General features: G+C 41.6%; 1 protein-coding gene across 1 annotated transcript in view; it reads right to left on the reverse strand.

The window, feature by feature from the left end:
- Nucleotides 1–18,705, reverse strand: part of ACACA (acetyl-CoA carboxylase alpha) — a gene marked incomplete at its 3' end in the record, with an annotated part of 83,937 nt that extends 65,232 nt beyond the window's left edge. The window contains 6 exon segments of the mRNA XM_009585363.1: nucleotides 380–461; nucleotides 919–1,028; nucleotides 1,257–1,395; nucleotides 2,035–2,167; nucleotides 16,456–16,708; nucleotides 18,660–18,705. Of these exon segments, the coding sequence (XP_009583658.1) occupies nucleotides 380–461; nucleotides 919–1,028; nucleotides 1,257–1,395; nucleotides 2,035–2,167; nucleotides 16,456–16,682 (691 nt within the window).
- Nucleotides 18,706–22,909: the final 4,204 nt, after the last annotated feature.

Here is a 22,909-nt window from a genome sequence, read left to right on the forward strand (position 1 = left end):
CCGAACTACAAACACCCTCTTTAAAATGACAACATGGACATCAGCTTTTGAAACAATCTGCTTTAATAGGAATCTTTTCTGATTTTGTATCTCACAATATTCAAAGACATGTTGGAGAACTTGCCACTTCTCCCACACAAGAACTATTTCCCAGCATATGTCCAAACCTTATCTCGTTTCGTTAGCCTCGATGATTGGAAACAGACTACACTGTTAGACAGCATATTCTGTTGCTCTGACTACCGTAAAGAACGTATCATCAATCTCACACTTGTAAACCATACCTCATGGCTCTTTCAGACTCAGGATTTTCTATCTCACTAAAACCAACCATCTTAAAATAAGGACTAGACATTAGATCAGAAGTATATATCCTCACCCATGAAAGCAATCCCATTTTTGTGGAGAAGTTCTGGTAGTTTAGGGTTCTCAGATGCATGGCCCCAGCCAGCCCATACAGCCTGCAGAAGAAAATAATATAATTCACTCTTTGTTTTAGTAAAACAAGCAAGTGAGCAGATACAGAAAGCATGCAGATACTTAAAGACTTCCTTTTCCTCATTGAAAACAGCCTCATAACAGTCATAAGCCAGACCAGCCTCCTGAACTACATGGTATGCTGAGTTTAAAGGGCTAGTGTCTTGCATCTTGTAGACAAATCAAAGAAGGCTGCTGAAGCAAGCTGTTGAAGAGGAACTAAGTGTGGGCAAGTGAAAGGGTGAAGGGAACCTTCTATCTCCTGCAGATATTCATACTGGGAAATCCACTGCATTGTAACATGCATTGCCTTTTGGTACTAGTATAGGTTTGTAATTTCAATTTCTTTGACCTTTTTCCCCAAATACAACTCGTTATTTAAGGAGAACAGATTGTTCAGTGTTACCTCCTGTTTTGAAAACTATCTTTGACACTTCTTACCTGCACTGGAATCCGCTTAGCAATATCAACAATGAGTTCCACATTTGCATAGTTATTGTTGTTCGGTCCTCCTGGAACTGGGACGTAGTGATCTGCCATTTTAATATACTCTACAAACACAAAGAAGGTCTCATTTAGATTGCAAATCTAATAAATGGTACTTGGTCTAAAACTCCCTAAATCTGCAGTACTGGAAGTTCTTAATCTCCTCCCAGAAAAATCTGTTACTTGACAGAGTGGTATGTGATGCAGTGGACATACATTCTATTTCTTGCATCCTTGTGGGCACACGGGTCTGTGCAAGGAGAAGGTTGTGCACCTTCAGACTTACAACTCACCTGCATTTGCTTTCAGATCCTCAGGAGTCACCATGACAACAAATCTGATTGCCCGCTCATTTCGAAACATCTCATAGGACCAGCGTCGGATGGATCTCATGCATTTCACTGCTGCAATGCCATTATTTGCTATCAGGACCTGAGTATATTAGAAGCAGGGATGAGATAAAGTCTAAACAGCACAAAACACTAAACGATAATGAAAACAGTTTTTTCTCTGCAGACTCTTCGTCCAATTTTGGGGCTGTACAGTTTTGATAGCCAGCATTCAGTTCAGCAAGAACATTTAATGGCCCATCAGACAATTCAGAAATCAGCTCCTGCTTGACCATAGAGATTTTAATGTATTATGCTTTGTTTGGATTAAAGAGCAGAAGGACACATGAGAATAGGCATAACGAGTGGCTAAAACATTCGATACCTGAAAGGAGGAGACCTCATCCATTAAATGATTATGTATTTTTAAATACATTTCTTAGTATTTTTTCCAGATATATCTGGAAAATAAATCTGTCTATAAATCCTTCTGTATCAGCAGAAGTCCTCTAGCTCACTCAATTTTTTTTCCTGTCACACTAAGTTAAAGCAATGGGATGTTTATTTATCGCATATAAAATAAAATGGAAACACAATGATTACAGGCAGAAGTACAACTTTCAAGTTCAGGAATATTAATATTTTGATATCCGCAATGTACAGCCTTATATAGAGAGAAGTCATAGCTCAAGAGAAGGGAACAAAATGCAATATGCTAAAGTCAAAAAGGTCAGTAACTAACCTTTTCAATAACTTTATTCCCTCCAAAACGAGTAACAAATTCTGCTGGAGAAGCCACAGTGAAATCCCGTTGCACATCAACTTTCTTCCTGTCCCGGCCTTGCTTTACAAGATGTAAACCAGACATACTGGGCCTAAGGAAATTTGTGGAAGACAGAAAAAAGCAACTTGGCAGTGCAGATGTACACAAATAGAAGAGGGTATGTGAATAATTTGTAAAGTTCCCCTTGACCGTGTTCCCCAAGCAGACAAGCAGAATCACTCCTTGCCTCCAGACCACTGTGGTGCCTGGTCCTGAGCTTTTACAGGGATGACTTTGTTTTTTAAATACCTTCCAGTTATGTTTCTGCAAAAGCCAGGTTATCTGGAGAAATTCTGGTTATGCTAATATATAAACAGGTAAAAATATGTTCACTGTATATTGCTCCCCAACACAGAAAATCACCCTTTGCTTTTGCTAGCCCTATAGGATTTGATTTGCTAAAATTTACAAAGCTGAAACTGCGAGAAGAAACTCAACAGAAAAGCAAAGACCTGCTCTTCACAACATGCATCTAGCGTAGTGCAGCATGACTGTGGCAGTAACAAGATACTTTTTATTTTCAAGCCCCTGAAGCTTTACCTCTCGGGTCACCCCACAGTTTAGCCATTTTTCTTACTGTATTTAGTGTGCTTTTCTTGACAGGTTCCTTTCCCATGAACACACTGAAGTCCTTACCCCTGCCACCACACAGGATTACAGAACCTTTCTGTAGGAAGGAGAGATGAATATTGGGAAGGTATTTAAAAAACTACTCAATGCTTTGGAAAGACCCAACTGCAACCAAGGGGGTCAGTGCCACTGGAGCAGCTGTGTAACTGGCAGCATCGGTCCCCAGGAGCCACGCGGGCCCTGCTGGCTGCCCTTCAGCCATGGGGAACCCATCAGGAACCTCTGGCCTAATCAGCTGCTCAAGTGCTGATACCGTTGAGCAACTCCACTGGGAAATGGGATGGGATGTGGCAGAAAGTGACTGGAATTGCTGGGGAGGGCACAAAGGGAAAACCAACCCAAGGACAAGCCAAGTCACGTACAACATCTAGAGGTCTCCTTTTAAACACAGCCACCAAGGGCAGGTAGCCCAAGAGCTGTACCTGAGGTTCACTGCCCCATGTGAGGTTTGGAGCATCCTGGCTTGAATGTGCTGCTGTTAGAGGTGCTTGGTGACAGCCTGACAGAAAACACAGATTCCTCCTCACATTCCCTCATAAATATGCTATGGCCTATGAAGATTTACCCATCTGGAATGCAGACCCTCCTTAACTCTTCATCAGGAGCACAGTAACACCACAGACCAGTATTTTGATTAAAAAATTTGCTGATGAAAGAAGCCATGAACAAACTGTAGCTAGCATCTGCTTTAAATCCAGATTCTTCTCTTACCCATCTTTCCTATGAACGATCATGGTACTAACAGAGACTATGCTGTGCTTTGCAGTTTTCCTGGTTTCATCTGGGATAGAGTTAAATATCTTCCTAGTGCGGTGTTTTGGATTTAGTATGAGAAGAATGTTGATAACACACTGATGTTTTTAGTTGTTGCTAAGTACCCTGCTAGTCAAGAACACTCAGCTTCCATGCTCTGGAAGAGGCTGGGAGGGAGCATAGCTGGGACAGCTGGCCCAACCGGCCAACAGGGTATTCCATACCCTGTGACGTCATGTTCAGTATATGAATGGTAGGCATGTTCCAGGAAGTAGCGATCGCTACTTGGTTATCGGTCAGCACAGGTGGTGAGCAATTGCATTGTGCATCACACATTTTGTATATTCTATCATTACCATTTCTATTATTATTTTCCCTTTTCTGTTCTATTAAACTGTCTTTATCTCAACCCATGAGTTTTCTCACTCTTACCCTTCCGATTCTCTCCTAGTCCCATTTGCGGGGGGCGGGGAGTGAGCGAGTGGCTGCGAGGTATTTGGCTGCCTGCCGGCTTAAACCACGACAGCAGTACACATTAACAAAAAGGATCTTGACCCATATCATCACAACCTATTCAAAAAGGTATATGCCAAATCCGGGTAGAACCAACCAAGAACCGTACTAGAATGAAAGGCGATCTTTCAGGTAAGGCAAGATCAGCACCCAGCTCCGACCATAAAGACGTGTTTATCTACCGCACGCAGGATGGAATGGATCCTTCCCTGCCTCTCCGCCTTCGCACACACCACCTACTTTGGCTGTGACGTTCTACTGCGGCACAACCTTGACTTTGTGAGGATTTCCAGAACAGCAAGAAAGCATATTTACAGCACTTGAAATTCAGATCCTATGTTCTGCGTTAACGCATCAATCTTTCTCTCCCACACGCGAGATATTCCCATGACAAATGGCCATGCTGGTGGAGAACTTCAAGTTACAGTCTTGCAAATGTTGAGCTTAACTGGAAGTGAAAACCTGTTCTAAGCACAGTGAAAGAGACTGTGAAATAATCCATGAAGCCAAGAGTGGGGCAAGTAAAGGTAACAGGAAAAACAAGAGGGTGATTTTAAAGCATGCTAAAAAAACAGATGCCTATCTCCCAGTGATATTCTGGGACATATAAACGGCTGTACTAGGTCAGACCAAAGTACATCTAGTCTAGCAACTTGTCTCAAAGAAGAGTTGCTAGCTGATATCCAGAGAAGAGCGCAAGAACAAATTAAGTGTGCGGAGGTTCTTCCCCTGCGTACTTTCCCTTTTTCCAGCAAGCTGCACTTTCAGAGATAGACATCGTCACTCAACTTAGAACTAATCCCTATCAGCAAGAGTTCACAAACTGCTCCGAGGTAATCTCAGCCAAGAAATTCAAGGACAGGAGCCAACGGGCAAGAAAAAGAGGAAAAGTGTAGTTAAGGTTGAATTTCTACTAAATTTGTGTATTTAAAAGAGGGTCAGAATCTACGGCACAGCAAGGAAGGCGCACAGTCCAACAAGTGAGACAGGTTTATTCATTGCAGGTTTATTGAGAGCAATCTCAACAAAAACAGAAAAAAGATAAAAATCTTAGAGTCAGAATCTGTGAACATGTATGAACATGAACTATCCTGCCAAGTTGAAATTACTACACACAAAGATACTGCTACAGATAAAAAGTCAACAAAACCAGAGGTTCATCATCCAGAATAATGCACAAACACTTGCTTAAACGGAACTATACTTGCTTATAATTTGTGACAGTAAGCATACCAAGAACATTAAGTTTATTTATTAATAATCATAGGCTGCACATTATAATCAAAACAGGAGAGATTTTTTCTGTTTGCAGAGTAAGATGAGGTAGAAGTTGGGCAGCAAGGAAGAAAGAACACGGACCTCTAAACAAAACAGAATAAATGCTGAGTTAGTAACAGTCATCCCTATTAATCACCAGGTCACAACTGCAGTGTTTTGTTACGCAGGAACTTTCAAAATGCTCATCTATCCTTCAGTTTATAGAGGTTAGAAGTTGTGCAGAATTTCAAACTTTAACACCGATTCCCCAACTAAGATGTATTCTAGTATCTATCTTACAGACTGCATGCACAGATACCTCACAGTCACTGGTGAGGTTTCAGAGGATAAAGTTAACAGGGAAAAATATCACTATGCATTTGCAGTACAGAGTGTCCAACTGCCTCAGTCCAAGACTGCTGCTATGAGAAGACAATCATATCTGTAATTCTTACCTTTGCAGCATGTGATATCTCATTTCCTGACTCTGTTCTGCAGAATCCTCCATGCTGTCTCAGTGAAGGAATTAACAGATTTTTGGGCTTGCTTATGATTCGTCTAGTGTAGCTGCTGCTATTTTTTTCAATACTGCAGCTCAAAACCCAGCAGGAGAAAGCTGCAAAGAGCCTCTTGCACTCATGCAGTTCTCCTTGAAGCAGTGGCAATTCCCAGGTTGTTTCAATCTTCTAACCTTTGTCCCTTGCTTTCCACCACCCCTCTCACTCAGTCACTCTTCCTGTGACGCAGCATGCACAGAGAGGGTAGCAGCTTCCCTCTTCTGCATTCAGAGGAAAGCAGCTGATCAGGAAAGAGAGAAAATGATCTACAGGTTACGTAATCAGGCTTAACACACAGCACCGCTGCTGCAGCCCACACGATGCACAGTGGCTGTTCGTGGCAATGGTCAGCCCCAGTTCATGCTGCCCACAATGCACACAAGGAAGCGGAGACTGCACAGCTTCCCCACGCGCTCCATCAGCGCCCAGAGGAACCCTGCTCCGCTGGCCGCACAACTGCACCAGGAGCAGGCAAGCACCTCCTCAGCAGCCAGCTTTGCGAGAGCAAAAAAGCAACTACGGGGACCAGTTAGTCTGAAGAATTCAAGCAACATGTAGGATTTAATATCAGACTTTCACGCTGGGTGGGGAGATGACAAGGAAAGCATTTCCAGGGCTGCAGAGAAGTCAGATGCACAGTTCGTACAGGCACACAGAGCACAGCAGTGATCCAGACAGGAGACAACAGATCACACTGGACACCAGCTTGGAAGCTGGGAGACCCTGGACAAGTCACTTATGTTTTCTGTGCCTCTGTTTCTCCACCTATAAAATGGAGATGAGATCACTCCAAGTGCTATAAGAATAAATATCCTCACAAGCAAAGTGCTACAGTACTGCAGGGTCCAAAAACATCACTGGATAAAGGAAGAATATTTACTCAGTATCAAGCACATGTAAAAACATAAATTGCAAATTTGGGGGTAGGGAGGGCAATGACTGCAGCAATACAGTGATGATCAAATCTGGACCGGAACTAGACACAGCGACTGGATTACATTTTTAAATTTCACGACATTTGGGTCTGTCCTGGTGTAGGGCCATATCCAGCTGGCACAGCTTGTATTTGATGCGCACATATTCCAAGAGCCTGAGCAAAAGCCATGCAATCACCCAGGAGGGGATCACTCAAAAAAAGGAACAAGTACCCGGAGGAAAAGCGTCACATTAACATGATGACAGTATGCAACCTTGAGCCCTGAAGGGCAAGGTGAGGTCACTGCAGGAGACAGGGAACTAAGAATAGTACAGGCAACATGAGCGATTATATGAGCTACGACCAACAGCAAGCGCCATGTGTCTGATAAAGTGCAGGCAAACAATTCTGTGCAGATCCAATTTCTTCAAGCATTGTCAGCAGAAGGGTAAAGGGGACAGCGACACACTGTGGCAGTGAAGAAGGCAGTCACAGTGGAAATAAATCTCTTCACCAGACAGCAGAGACAAGAGATACCAGGGAAAGAACAGAGTTTAAACAAACAAAACCCACCAACATTATGTATCTACCTAATAACTAAATGCCTCTCTCACCTGTCAGCCTTTGTTTCCTCTTTGAAGAGCTACTCAAACTACCCAACTATGAACACCAGAAATTTTCCATTTAATTCATTTTAAAACAGACATGTAAGAAAATGCAACTTGTCTTGAAATATTTTCCAGCACTGGCTCCATCTTGAGAGGCCTCCCCCCACACCACTTACCCAGGTGTGTTACAGATCCCCGCTCCCAGCCCGCCCAAGCAAACTCGGGGTCCCAGCCTCCCACACCCCAGCACACATGACTCCGGCCATGGAAGTCTGCTCTCCCGGGTTCTCCAGGCTCCTACTTCCCTTCATCTCTGCAGGGAGGCTACCACAGACCCACCATTTCACCAGTTCCAAACAAGTCATCATAAGGGTAGAGAACCTATAGACTCTGCTTGATAAAATCTGTGTCACTTTCTTTTCTGGCCATCGCTATGTAAGACCAGCAAAACCCAACAGACATTCAGTGAAATGAATGATACTCTACACGATATGTATTTCATGTAGGAAATGGTATATTCCATCATTTTAAAAATAAAATACTTGCATGATCTATGGTTCCATTAGATTTCCTCAGTTTTTGATTCTGGTTCAAAATTAAAATTTACACACAGTATAACTGAAATTTTATTTTTCAGGTTTTGTGAAAACAGTTTCCCAAATATTTGCCTGTGCTCCAAAAAACCCCAACCCACAGCCCCCAATCCAAACAGTCTCTGACCATTGTAGCTGCAAGGAAACAAATCCTACAGCTACATTCAGCTTGGTGTCAAGAGGAGCAGCTTCAGCATTGCTTAAAAATATTCATCGTGCCTTCTACCAGCTGAATTCACTGCTATGAAATCAATGGACACGATTTGCTGCAACATCCCTACAAAAATATGCCACACAAGGATGTGTCATTCTGATACAATACTTACCATCAAACACACGCGCACACACTACAAAGCTCGTTTCCTAAACATACTACTACTCAGAATCCAAATGGCAAATATCAGATGAAAACCATCCCCCTCTTCAGACTCTAGGCCTGCTGTTAGACAAAAGGAAAGCCTGCGCGGTTCTCTTCTGTTCTAGCCTCCAAGAAAAAAAGCATTCATTACAGACACATACCTGACGCACATCGCAGCTAGGAGCCTGCATTGATCCCAGCACTGTAACATGCCAAGTGCTATCAGTGACGTGGCAGTTTATTCCAAAGGCAGTGATGCATTAGCTGGCTTGTTTGAGAGGCAGCCTTAAGGAGACTGCAGCACACACACACACGCACACACGCACCCCCTGAGAAAGGATTTTTTTTTTTTTCTCCCTCCGGATTAGGCCTGTAAAGGGTGTGGAGAGAGGGCAGCTCTCATCATCAGTTTGGGCTTTATGTTTTGTAAATATGTAAGTGCTGATGTGAACATGTATTTGATCTGGGTGGTAAGACTCAAGCCAGTTGAAGCATCCGTAAGATCTGCTCCGGTTTTAGATCTGCCCTTGCAACCTATTTCACAAAAAGACAGAGAGAAAGAGCAAGGACATATGTAGTCCAGCAAGCAATGCAGAATTCTGCAGCTGGAGTAAATGGTTCGCTATGTCTCAGGTAATAGGCACCGGGCGGCAGCAATCTGGACTTATTCAAAGACAGTTTTTGCCTGCTATTTTAAAGAGACAGAACAGTTGGCTTGAATGCAGACACTGCCAGAAATCAGTGCTTCAACCTATAAACCAAAAAAAAAAAAAACCCTCGACTCAGCTCTGACAAAGGATTGAGCGTAAGGACTTCAGGAAATTAAATAAAGGATGCAGCACAAAACCAAAAAACAGCCCTCTCCCTACTCCCTGGCTAAATAACTTCACTTTCATGCTAGCACAGATTTTGAACAGGCATCAAGGCAGGTCTTTAGCCTAAAGCAGTAACTTTGGTTCTCAAACTACAGAGCCCAAACTGGCACAAGCTGCTAGGATTCCTCTCAAATAACCAAGTACCAACAGCTGTAATGGATGCAGATTTTAAATGCCGAGACACTTGTTTGTCAGATAGTTTCTTTTCCTAAACCACATATCTGGCTTTTTATCTGCCATACCGTATGCATTTTAAACTGGACCATAGCCACAGGATGCACACACCAAATCTCTGGTGTTCCTTGCAAGTTCCAAAGCAACATCACAGCTGTTATTATGGGAGGGAACCTGATGATTTAAAGCTCACTGAGCTCCTCTGGATCACACACACTCATGTACTATGATCAAAACCACTTTACTCCTGAGGCTTTTCAACATACCCTGTGACCCATTTCCTCTGACTCTTCCTTCCAAGGTATTCTGCACTCAACTTTATGAGTCTTATGCTCGACAAGCCTCTAGCCTCCTGCATGCTCCAAGTCCCTTCCTTCTCCTTCAAATTTATCTTTCAGAACCCATTTCTTCATCTTCCCGCTTAGACCCATGGCACCAAATTTTCACCCCTCAAAAATACCCAGTAAATCCAAATGTCAATCCAAATAAATAGCCAAATTTAAATCAAATTTATATCCATACTCCAGTTCCTAAAACCACAAAGTACTGAAATATCTTTACTTTTACATCCTCAGGAAGTACAAAATTCCACATGTTCCTGGAGCAATGGCCTAACACTCTCCAGGTCAAGCCCTGCCACCAAGATAAAAGTTAATACCAACAACAGTAAAAGACATTCTGGAACTGAGAAGAGAGAAGAATTGAGGTCTTTGGTAAGGAGCCTTCCCAGTGCTCTTTGATAAAATTCAAGTGTTGAACAGGTCTGATCTGCATGAACAAGAGAATGTCTCTTTTTTAACAACCAGAATTAAGGGGGTAGGTGGAGGAGTTTTGCATAAAATTTATCACTGAAAGAGGTTTTGCCTAGTGTAAGAAAATCCTGCACAGAAAGCACAGTGCAGCCCACTTCAGCCACTAGTCTTACAGAGAGAGTTACGATATGGAGTCAAGAGATCCAAGTTATTCCGTAGCCTGGAGATTTTTTGCTTTCCCTAAAATGACACTTCCTCTTTTCCCAGATTTGTTGCAAGCCTACATTCATTGACAGCTTCTCCTGCAGCCACTGGAGATACAAGCACTGTGAGGGGACTCTGCAAAAGCACTTGTCTTTGAATGCCTTTGCTACATGTCCCCGTCTGGGTGAAAAGCGAGGGCATTCAACAAAATACAGGAGGGGGCCCTAAAGTATTCTGATAGGGACAAAGTATACTTCATTATCTTTTCAATTAGAAATATCAGATAAGTAAGCAAGTAGGAGACAGTGTCACCGCTGTGGTATCTCAGCCAGCTAATCTGTGCAAAATCTCCCTACAAATTACTGAATTTAGAGATGACGTTTCCCATGTTAACTGAGGTCAAAGGGAGTAAAATATACGTTACACCAAAATAAGAAGCATGCTACTTTTGAGAGGTATGCAAATGAAAAGTCCTTTAAAGTGTATTTGTTCACTAAACAGAGTAGCTTTCAGAGAAGAAAAAAAGTTATAATTCACAGTTTATCAGCATAACCAGAAACAGCTAGGAATCCAAAACACCTCACAAGCTTCCTCTTTTTCAGCAGATACAGGAGGAAATTCAGCTTTTCACTCCAGGTGGATGAAGTTCAAAATATAAATCACAACATCACTCACTGGCAGTAGTGGTAACAAAAGGGAACAAAATCCTTTGTTTTGGCAGGGGTTCCTTGAAGATGCACAGCTTTATTTCAGTAACTTGCAGAAACATGCAACAGTATCACTCTCCCCTATCTGCTGAGCCAACAGCAATTGATCATATGCAAAGGAAAATGTCTCAGCAAGCAGCATGCAATTCCAGTTTCATTAACGGCCTTCTGGTCTGTGAGATGCAAACCCATGCAAGTCGCCCTACACAAAAACCTCAGCAGCACTATGGCAACTGATAGCACAGACAGCAGAGCAAGAGGAGGAGCCTTCAACTCCAGCCAGGAACGGGAAGGACTCAGTTCAGCAATAGAAAAATCCTTTTTGATGCAGCTGGGCCAGTCTCGGACACGGCAGCGAAAGCATCAGCCTTGCAGACACTAAAGCGTATTTGTACTTCCATGCACACATTTGTGCATAAAATTACAGCGGCAGTTACAATTTTACAAGATCAATGCTCTATAGTGTAACTTCCTAACCGCAAACAGTTGGACTGGTAAGGAATTTTTTTAAATTCCAAACAAGCTCAAAAGGATCCTTTATTTCTCTTAGCACACTGTGCAATCATTCTATGACTGGTTTCTAAGCAGGCACCCTGTCCCAGTGCCAAGCTGGGCGGACTCAACGCACTACAGACTAAAATTGAGGCGTTCTTCCAAAATTACTTTAATAGGTGATTAGTTCTTCTTAAGCATCTCAATAATTTATTGAGACTATTTACTGAGAAGTCCAAATACTGTTAGGTGCTAAAGGCTAAAGTCTCTGTGGGCTTAATATCAGAAGTAGCAGCTGAGCTACTTCCAAAACTTTGGCTTTCAGTTGATGCAAGTGGATTGTCAGGTGACTTCGTACACCCACTTCATTGCTTATGAAACCAGAGCCCTGATGTATAAATACCATAAGACATGCAGGATTTATTTTATTTTAAACAAGAATTTGGTACAAGATACCATTTTTGAAGCTAGGAGTTAAATTTAGCAATAGTCAAGAACAATTTACTAAACAAACCACACAGACCCCAAGTACTTTCCAAGTGGCATTTATAGAGAAGTTACTTAATGTACCACTAAAACTTCAGAAAGGAGCATAGCAACTGTCTAACAGCTCACTACACAACAAGCAAAAACTGTATCACAACAGGACTGCTGTCTTCGGTTGGAAGCGCTGATGGGAAATTTCTGCACTCAAAGACAACACCATTATGCCTGGAAGCAAAAAGATTAAGAAAAAATGGTATGCTTGGTTTTGTTATCTAAAAGTGCAAAATGCAACAAAGAGTAAATTTTGTTGATATGAACTGTACACAAGTAGAATATTTTCTTTAAGAACACTTGTTTTTAACGTTAGATGCTATAACTAACAGAGTGAGGAGGGCATTCACATTCTTTTTATTACTGGTATTCTTTACATAAAGCACAACTACAAGCAAGAAAAGCATCAGAACATTTTAATCTGCACAGTTACTCTTCCAACACAAAATTTCTGTTAAGCACTGATGTACCACACACCAATTTAAAGGTCATTATCAGTGTGGCTTTCTCAATCCTATAAAGTAGTAGCCAACTGGTACAACCAAAGGTCTTCATAGATCTCTAGTGGTACGGAACCCTATATTGTACAACCTGTCCCAGCAAGACTGTTTTTAGCAACAGCATAAACACCTGACAAGATCAATAAGGTGATAGATGGAACAGCACAGCGCACACACACTCTGCATGCTCACATGAAGAAACATGAGTTGGCATACAGACTACCCATAGCTGGGTCAGGATATATCGATTAGACATCACAACTCCGTCAGACGATAAGGCTCTCGGCAATGCTTTCCAGCTCAGACAGGAGACCTGCAAATCTCAGGTACTGAACATATGCCAAACAGCCTACTGAAACATCTACGCCTCATGAACTGGCAATGTGATGTCGCTTTTTACGGGGGTCTAAGAGCAAGACAGAAGCAGCAATGCCTGTTACTACAGGAAAAGAAGCTCTCAGATGACCAGATTTGATGCAAGGCACGACTGCCACGAGACTCCCATCATGGCATCAGAGGCTTGAGCATCTTTCACAAAGATAGTTAATTTGGCCTCTACTAGAATGAGTTTGTTTGCTATAAAATAGCACGAACAGAACAGTCCATGAGAGCTGATGACCTAGGAAAAGCATTTCTAATTATCAAAGTCATTTTAATATTGACATAGTGCTCCTCAGAGGGATGAAAATCTGCTTGGGATGTCAAGATAAGCGCTGGAACAGCTGTTGCACAAAAGGTGCAAACAGGCACAGGCACTGTATATTATAGGATGGATTAGACAGTCGTCCGGTCAACCTCCACAAAGCAACAAAATGGAGTTTAGAGGAGAAAGGAAGTTTTACTGTCTAAACTTCAATGACTTAGAGTATGAGAGGAAAAAACAACTTGATCAGATGGCTGACAACCCTACTTTCCACCACTCCTGTGCTGTAAGAAGAAATCTCTTTTCTCTTGCTATCAGAGCAACAGACTTACTACCTGACATGCTCTATGAAGAGGTAAAAGGATAGTTCAGGCACACTCACAAACCCTTTTTTAGCTGACTAAATTCTGGATTTTAGACATAATTGTTCCCTGAGAAGGACTTCTCTGCAGCAAAACCCCTCACCTCAAATACAAGGTATCTCTATCTTTAGCTGACCAAAATTTCCTGTGTGAAACTAACCAGCAAATGGAAAGATTTTTGGCAACTTCTTCAAAAAGATACGCTCCCTTGGACCTGCACCTTGTTTGACCCATCAGTCAAACTGTACAGAACTCCTCATGAATTTATCTTTGTCACTTCAGAAAGTGTTGTACCTTTGTGATTACCAAAAGGAAGCTGGAAGCAAGAATACCCATGTTCCATTAACTCACTGTCACAGAGTGACTTCAGGCAAGCTGTTGAACTTGTCTTTGTCTCAGTTTCTCCATCTGTAAACATTATTTGGAAATCTTTTGATGAAAGGGACTACCATCCTGGAAAACTCTTTCAATTCATCTTACTTTATCTTAGAAAAACAGCCTATAATGCTGTAACTTTTTTTATTTGAATTGGCATTTCTCTCCAATTTAACTGGAAGTCAAGCACCCTCAAAAGAGAGCGCCAAAGTAAGCAAATTACAACAGAGGTGCTCAAGGTTGCACACCTATTGCATTACAGCTCTCTGATGCCAGGCAGTGTCCTAGAAGTTGCTTGATTTTCTTGCTTTTCTATTGTCTATTTCCACACTAGTGGTTATGTGTTCATCCAACAGTTTCTTCTGTTCCTAAAATATGTATAGTTACAGGGCTAGATCTTTTCCTGCTTCAAAATTACCTTTTGTGCTGCCAAATTGTTATAACTGGCAGTCATTGGAAAGGTAATCCCCTTTAAATTTCCATTAGATTTTCTATCTGTTACTGCCAGCTGGCTAAACATGTCCATCAGTATGACCATAACAATTCTGTAAAGTATGGACTACTATCCCTCTTCTGCCCCAACCCAAAGAGTCTGCTACTATTTGTTTTCAAAGGCTGCCTCCCTAAAGACAAAAGGGAACCACCAATGAAAGGACAGATTAAAATTCCTTAATCTGCACAAGCGAAGAAACCAGCAAAAGAGAAGAACAAGCTGAAAGGATTAGCTGGTTGTATAAGTATCTACTACTGGTCAGTAAAAGCCAGCCTTTTTGGAACCAACCATTTCTTCAAAAGCAACAAAGTAAAGGTAGTGAGGGATTGTCCAGTAAAAACTATACTGGGATTCAGACCGTCCTGTATGTTCCTGGAATGAGATGACACCTCTTAAAAAAGCAGGCAGAAAGAGCAAATCAAGAGGAAATTCTAGATTTGGTTCTGACTGCTGGGAGGATCTGCTGGGAGAACCTGAGGCTGAAAGGCACCAGAACAAACACCAATCACAAACCTACTTGTAAGGAACTAGCAGACAAAAAGGTAGTAAGTTATATCCAGCTGGAAGATGTCAAGGACAAATCTTTCCTAAACAAGAATGCATTTCCTTCCTTACATGCTAAAAAGGCTTCCAAACAGGGGACTGTCAATTGCTGCAGTAAATTCGGATGTTAGGAAGGCTTTTGACACTGTCCAAAACTACATTTTCATAAATCGAACAAGTATACATGAAACAACTGCAGGGTAGTTGGAAATTCAGATGACGGTGAGCAACTGTTCTGTTAAACTGGAAGGATGTAAGAAGCGGGGCTTTGGTAAGGATCCATTCTGCCACCAACACTGTTTAACATTTTCTTTTTAAATTTATCAGTTATGAGGTTACCATCAAACTGGGAATGACTGAAGACGCTTTGGAATCAAAAATCTAATTCTAAAGGAATTTGACAAGGTGGCAAACTAACCTGAAATGAGCTGCTGCAATTCACTAGTGAAAAGTGCAAATATTACACCTAGTATAACTTTATCAATACTCAACGCGGTGATTGCTCATTGACTGCTGCTTCCCATGTACAACATCTCCTCACTCTACCTAGCACTGACAAGGCCTCAAGTACAGTACTGCGTACAGGTCTGGGCACCAGACCTCCTGGAATATGGGAAACAAATTAAGGGGACATGAAGAGTGAAGTGAGACTGATCAGACACTGAGAAACTGTGATCTGTACACACACCGAAAAGTAAAAAACACCTAGCCTATAACAGAGAAGATCCCAATGGGTACATCCCACCAGTGGTATGCAAATAAACAACACCGTAAAAACAAAGGGGCATTTTGACAAGCAAGTATTAACACCATGATCTCAAAATCCCAACTTCATAGTTCATTTGAGCCACAAAGAATTAGGAATAGGAGCGAAACAGCCCTTCTCCCAGCTGCGAGGCCAACATCTCCCTGAGCTGCAAGCAGCAGCTACCATATTAAACCTTGGCTTATCACCACTTTGCCGGATACCAATCTTTTCTTTAACTATCAACAACATTTTCTCTATCCAAAACAAAAAACATTCCAAGTGATATGGAGTCCTTGACCTTACCCAGGGGTCCTGCCAATTCTCTGGCTACATATAAAGCAGCAAATCCCATACAAAGACAAAATAAGCAAATAATGTCCTTGTTCTCAGCAAACACGGCCCATCTAAAACACATACACAAGTGAAAACGTTAAAGACCTCAGTCAGCGCATTTCAATTTTCTGAAAGCCGGGACAAGAGACGGGCAGTATAAGCAAGCCCACCGTAACACTCAACAGCTGAGATGCCTGAAAGGTGCTTAAGGAATTTAGGCACAGATATTTCATTAAAACCAATGGAAAATAGAAGGTTTTGATACAGATAAACATACAAGAGGTCATTTTGAAACAGTATGCTTGAAGATGTCTTGGCACAACAAAAACATCTGAGGCCAAACCCTGGAATCTTTGGATTATCTTTGGATGGGGTAAAAAGACCGAAGACTGAATCTGAGTACTATTTTATCCATACCTCATGTGGCTTGCCAGGCCATCTTGGGCGTTAGAAAGTCCTAGATCTGAAAGGGAATCCGAGCAGACAGATACAGGTGACAAAGACCTCTCTTTCTCCTCTAGCAGATCAAGTTTCACCAAGGAGCTCGTCTCATCTTCTGAGTTATCCTCTGACACAGAGCCAATAATAAAGCGAGAGTGAGGGTTCATCTCCAGGGGCTTAGTGGGTTGGGAAGACTCTTCCATGGCTCCTACAAATTGGGCTCTCAGCACTGTAAGGGGCAAAAGAAAGCAAAAAACCAAAACTTGAGGTTAATACCTGCTACGGCAGAAAAAAGAAAAGGACAAAGCAAGGTTCACTCTGATTGGAAATGCAATGTTAAAACACTATAGCTGAACCCAGATAGGAGTCCGGGATCCAGAATAGTTACTTCTGCTATAATCATTGACTTTTCTGCTTGCGCAAGGACTATGAGATCAAAGCAGCTGGTCATTCTGATCTATTGCAGAACCTGCTAGTTTAGACAAAGCTGCAGTAGTCACTTAAAAGAAAAAAAAAAAAATCACATACTAGAAATCCAAAATTTTTGTTTTACTATTATTCTTTGGTTAGTTAGTTATTGGTGACATTTAAAATCTGACTGGTTGTCCTGGGCAACCCGCTCTAGCTGACCTTGCTTAAGCAGGGGGTTGGACTAGATGATCTCCAGAGGCCCTTCCAACCTCAGCCATTCTGTGATTAAAAATTTGTATTTCAACAGCATCTGAACACTGGGACTCATTGTGCTAGATATTGCACATAGCATTATTTACTGCTATTCAAATGATGGATTTGATTGGCCAAAAACACCCTTTTCCCAGGCCCTGCCAGGTTCAAGACACATTCTCTCTTACATTTTTTCAGAAGACCTTACGTTTCTTCGGATTCTTTTAGGAATCTGAGCTGATCTACCAAACACTGGGGAGCAGATACAGTGTACTGGCCAGCAGCCTGCCAGCCAGGTGGGGCTAGGCAAGACCTAAGATCTGTTCAGCACATGAGCCCACCTCCAATTGTGGTCAACTGCAGACACTTGGGAAAGAGAAAAAGAACGAGCTGAATGTTTGCCTCCTTAAAATATGATCTCAGCTTCCCATGCCAAGAGCTCAAGCGCATCTCAAGCCAGAATTGCCACCTTTGGGCTTAATGGCATGAAAAGTTTCAACTGAGGCAAAGTGAGTAATTTTGAAATTTTCACTTAGAGAAGCATCCACAGACTCTGGAACAACTACAGGATTAACTGAATATCTTATAAAAAACGATTGTCTAAGAGTTCTCTATACACGTAACAGGTATAACATAAGCAGCGATTAATTTCAAGCTTCTTCCACATACTGTTGTGCCATCTGCTTTATCCTTAACCTGAAAAGATCAAGCTTTAGGAAGACTTCCATCTTCAAAGCTCGTTCAAATCTGAGGATAAGTCACCATCAGTATGACTTTAACAACCCACCTGTGTCAAAGGGAAAGATCTCACTCCATTCATACCTACCTCTTCCCTTCTCCACTCTAGCTATGTGCTCACATTGCCTACTCCTCACCAGCTCTGGTGCTTTCCAGACCACCCTCTGATCTGATTCAATAAAATCAAGAACTGTAACCAACAAAATAAGATAATTCCTAGCAAGTGGAATCAGAGCAGCAAAGGGAGGGGATGGGAAGATACTGGTAAGGAATGATGGGGACAGAAGCAAAACCTGCCCTTTTTGGCAGCAGTGAGCTGTCAGACTGGCTCAGTCATCTTCTGTAACTTCACCCTGACTTTAACCTCTTGGTCCCAGATCACCCATGTCAACTAGGGGACAGTATCTACTTTATGGTAATATACTGAAACTTACTGAAACAATTATCAGAGAAAATACAAAAGTTCAGGTCTCCATTTTCCATTTAAAAAATCATTACATAGAGAAGAATCTCTTAATACAGGGAACTCTGAGTATCAAAAATCCAGTGTTGTTCCAACAGGGAATGAATGCATTTTCTTCAAAATTTAAAAAAAAAATAATTACAACCGAGAAAGAATGTGACAGATGGAGAAAACAAAGGAGGACCTCACAGGACAAAGACAGGTGGGACGGGGAATAAACATTTGATATGCCCTGCTCTGCCTGACTTTGATGCACTTATATGATAACTACACACAGCTGGAAATCACATCATGATAAAATTAGGAATGCACTAACCTCTTGTTAATCTTGCAATCTGAGCAGTTAGCCACTTCCAAAATGAACTGGAAAAGAAAAGAATTAACAAGTAAATATTATTATTATGAAGAACACTCTGTGTGTGTCTTCTGACTATACGAATCTTTGAACACAAAAATGTTGTGAAAAAAACACTGGTACAAAACAGATTAGATCACTTGCCCTGGGTCACAGAGTAAACCGGGAACTGAACCTGCAATGCCCAAGTCAAGCCGTGGCACCTCCTGCTAGTCCATCGTTCTGGCAACTCCTGAGCAATGTGTCAGCACACACCTGATCATCCCACATATATTTTAGTTTTGTTTCTAAAAGAAACTACGCTTTGTGCCAGTGCTATCTACTTATGTGAAACTTTTTTTCTCTGTCAACTTCTGAATCTGCGGGCCAATTTCAGCTGAATTTGATGGTCAGGAGTAAATCCCAAAGGTAATTAGAAATCTCGTGAAAAACTGGTGGCTAGAAGACACAGCTGACATAACATATTTTTACATGAAAAAACCCCAATATTTTACCTGTAAAACAAACTGTGATACAGCAATACAGACAAGGACAAGATGAGGGGACATTTATCTCAGGGCCCCATTCTCCCAAGAGGTACTTCACTATGTAGAAAGGGCTGTTTTGATACCCTTAACTCTCATGCCACATTGACATCCTAAACCAGTGGGAAAACCTTGTCAGTCCTGCTAATTATAGCCATGTTATGCCAACTACAGGGATGCAGCATAATTTATTTGATACGAACATGACAGCTTTCATCCGGTACACAAGCAAAACTGGACCATGTTATAACACAAATAGGACATGATTGTAGTTTTAATTAGAGCACAGACAAGGAATTTACAGACAGTGCAATCCTTAAACAACATGCTCTTTCTTTGCATCAGTAACTGAGAATTAAAAACTGATCCAACTGGCTTATGCACTTTTACCATGAATGTACTTACCTGAATTATTTAGATCAAGCCCTGTGTTGACATCACTACTCCCACAAACTCCAGTTTCACTGGGGCCACGGGCAGTTCATTTTACAGAGATGTACTTAACCATTTTATGACTGAAAAGCCACAAATAGCTGTCCACCATAGGCGTTAAAAGGGTGGATCAATCTGCCTTTTTTGAGGGTAGAGATGGAGAAGAAGGGGAAGCATGACTGTAAAGTCTGCATACCTATCTGTGACGTGCAGAAACTAAACCATACAGGAAGATTTCTTTGACTGAGGTGCTTGGGCAGGACTTATAGCTCAGATAGCACAAAGTTTAATTAAATTTTGTTTGCGGATATAAACATAAAGACAAAATTTATGTGTATATTTATCCTGGCATCAGATCACTCCTCGAGAATTTCATACAGAGGGATTTACTGTTGGCACAATTATCAGCGCTGAAGAATCTGGGATACAGCCAAACTAACTTCAACCATTTCTTAATGAAGAAAAACTTTTTCTAATTTCAAGAACTTACACATTAATAAGCGAGTTTCAAGGCTTTTTTTTTTCCTAAGCAGAGAAGGAAACAGAGGAACAGGCAGTGAAGCGTTTCGCTCAAATACTCCATGAGAAAGCATCAAACCAACGCCAAGGCTCCTGATCCCCAATGCCACGCTCAAACAACTTGACTCAAACATCTTGTTTGTACAACTCGGTTCAAAAGCAGTTAGTTATCCATGAAGCCCCATTCAAGTCCATTTACCAATGCACTTCCAACCCCTTGTAGTCCACTCCCAAAGTCATGAGTTCCACTAATGTAACTCAACATTGCATTGAATTAGACATAAGCTCAGCTTGTTCCCAGCATGCTGAAATTCATTATTCATATTTAAATTAATTTCAGCATTGTCTGAATGAAATGCAGACTTTCTCAGAGATCTCCTCACACAAGCTTTTTGCTTTCAATGCCACAAACAGAATGCGCAAGTCTCACCAAATCCCTGCATACTGTATTTGCTGTCTGAAACGTAACTGCCATAGTTTCTAGCAAGCATCTTGAATTCAGCTGACCGCCAAGACAACGTTTGTGTACCACTAACCTTAGCAGATGTACTGTTTGTTTTAATAATGTTAAACTAGACCCTAAAAACCAAAATTATCTGGATCCTCAACTATATAGTGCCCCTACACTTATTTTTGCAGGTGTCAATAGCCTGTCAAACAGGCTAACTTTTGCAGAGAGACTGAAAAAACGTGTAATTTACGGAAGGATACAGATTGAGAATTCGATCCTGCAAAGATTTAAGAACGGGTAACATCATGCACTCCGAGCCTGCTCAGTTACATAAATATGTTTAATCACAGTTGAATCTTTACAGAACCTGAGCCACGCCGTCCTCCCTCCTCCTGCAGAAATCAGCTCACATTAGAGGTCTGAAGACACACAGCACTTTCATAACTCCCCAGCTCTGCAGATATCAAGGTATTCAAGACCCAAATCATGTTCACGCTACAAGCAATGAAAACTCTGCAATCTGTATTCAAACAGTAACGTATCTGGTTTTGCCTGAGGTGAAACAAAACCCAATTCGCTTCTCCACAGCTCTACTACTATCATTAGTAAAATTTTTGGCTTGACAGTGAAATGCACATGTAAATTATAAGTTTTTATAACAGTTTCACTTTAAGATCATTTTGGGCATGAAACTTACACAATGTCAGCTGGAAGTTAAGTTTCTAGTTTTTTCAAACCACCCCATTCTGAAGACAATTACACTACTGAAAAGAACATTATTATTTCAGTGAAAATGAGTTATTTCAAAGACTCGGAATAGCGCCTCTACAGTATTGATAAGTCATATAAAAAGGAAATTAACAAAACTAGTTTTATTTAAAGGTCTCCTCTTTAAAGCCCAGGGATCTGTGGTATCGCTAATCAACATAAATAATTTTAAAACAATGAAATGGATGTGTACTTTCACCACCCTAACTGAATGAACACAGGTAATAGAAAACAAAGGAACAAAAAAGGTAAAAACAAAGTAAAACTAGATGGTATCTGTGTTACAAGTTAACTACTTAATTGCTTTTACTGAACACAAAAAATCAGCAACATGCTCACCTATACCAGTACTGGAAGTGAGTTTCCAGATCAGGAAAGGGCAAAGAGATGATTTTTGCACCAAGACGGGCCACAGGCATCAAACCATTTACCTGCAGAGCTCCTTGCCTGTCTTCTGTTAGGCCAGCTGCCGCTGCATTTTAAGACTCACTCGGACTCAAAACTTCGCCAGCCTCTATCTCTACGCAATCAGTGGGCCACTATTCAAACTCTGCTCCATCTGAGCCATGCCTCCTGGTTAATAATTGTGCATTGCTTCACTTCCTATCCTAAAATGTTCTCAGCAAATATCAAATACCCTGCGAAGTTCTTTTGCTTCTACTGTATTGAAAGGTACTTCACAAACTATACATCCACAGGTTAGAAGTTCTAGTTAGTTAGTTTTCAGATTTAATGCATCAACATTAGACACATAAAGCTAAATATACAAGTGGAATATATGCTTCCTAGGTCTCCTCAGGTAAAATATGTCTGTATCCCTTCCAAAAAGAATATAAAGACAAAAGAGCCTATATTTAGCTATCCTAGTTTGCTAAAACACTCAAGACTCTGTAAATCCCATTGTCTTTGAGAGAATTGGGCATAATTTAAATGGTGTGCTAAGTATTTACAGCCTGCGAAATTGGCAGAGACTACAATTTTACTCTGGATTTTTTTCTTTTTTTTAACATGGTCTATTTCATTTTAAAACTTTCTCAAGAAGATTTAAGAGACACCACGAAAGGAGAGGCGAGAATAATAATTGGGTTTGTTCTGCAAATCTTTTAGCACTCTGTTATTTTCAAGCACCCCACAGCACCTTCCAGAAGGCACTGCCAGGGCTCCTTTCAGCCCCTCTGAAAAACCAGGCCCTAAACTCTTCCCTTAAGATCTCGGAATCCCGTCAGAGACGGAAGAAGGATGACAACGAAGAGGAGGGATGCCTAAGCTGGCAAAACAAGCGCCTCGTGCTCTAGTCCTACGCTGATTTGGCGGCTCCAACACACTGGATTTTATTTTTTGTGAATTAACTCACTGGCACGAGGCAGAGCCACAACCAACCGGTCGTTCCGTGCTGGAGCAGCAGCCAGCGCAGCCCGCGGTGCGGTTCGCGGGGGGCGGGGGGGACGACCGGTCGGCCGCACGAGGGATCAGACCAGCAGTGCACGGGAACCACACGCCCCCGGTGCGGCACGACC

The sequence above is a fragment of the Fulmarus glacialis genome, unplaced genomic scaffold, assembly GCF_000690835.1.
Source record: "Fulmarus glacialis isolate BGI_N327 unplaced genomic scaffold, ASM69083v1 scaffold389, whole genome shotgun sequence".
NCBI lineage: Eukaryota > Metazoa > Chordata > Aves > Procellariiformes > Procellariidae > Fulmarus > Fulmarus glacialis.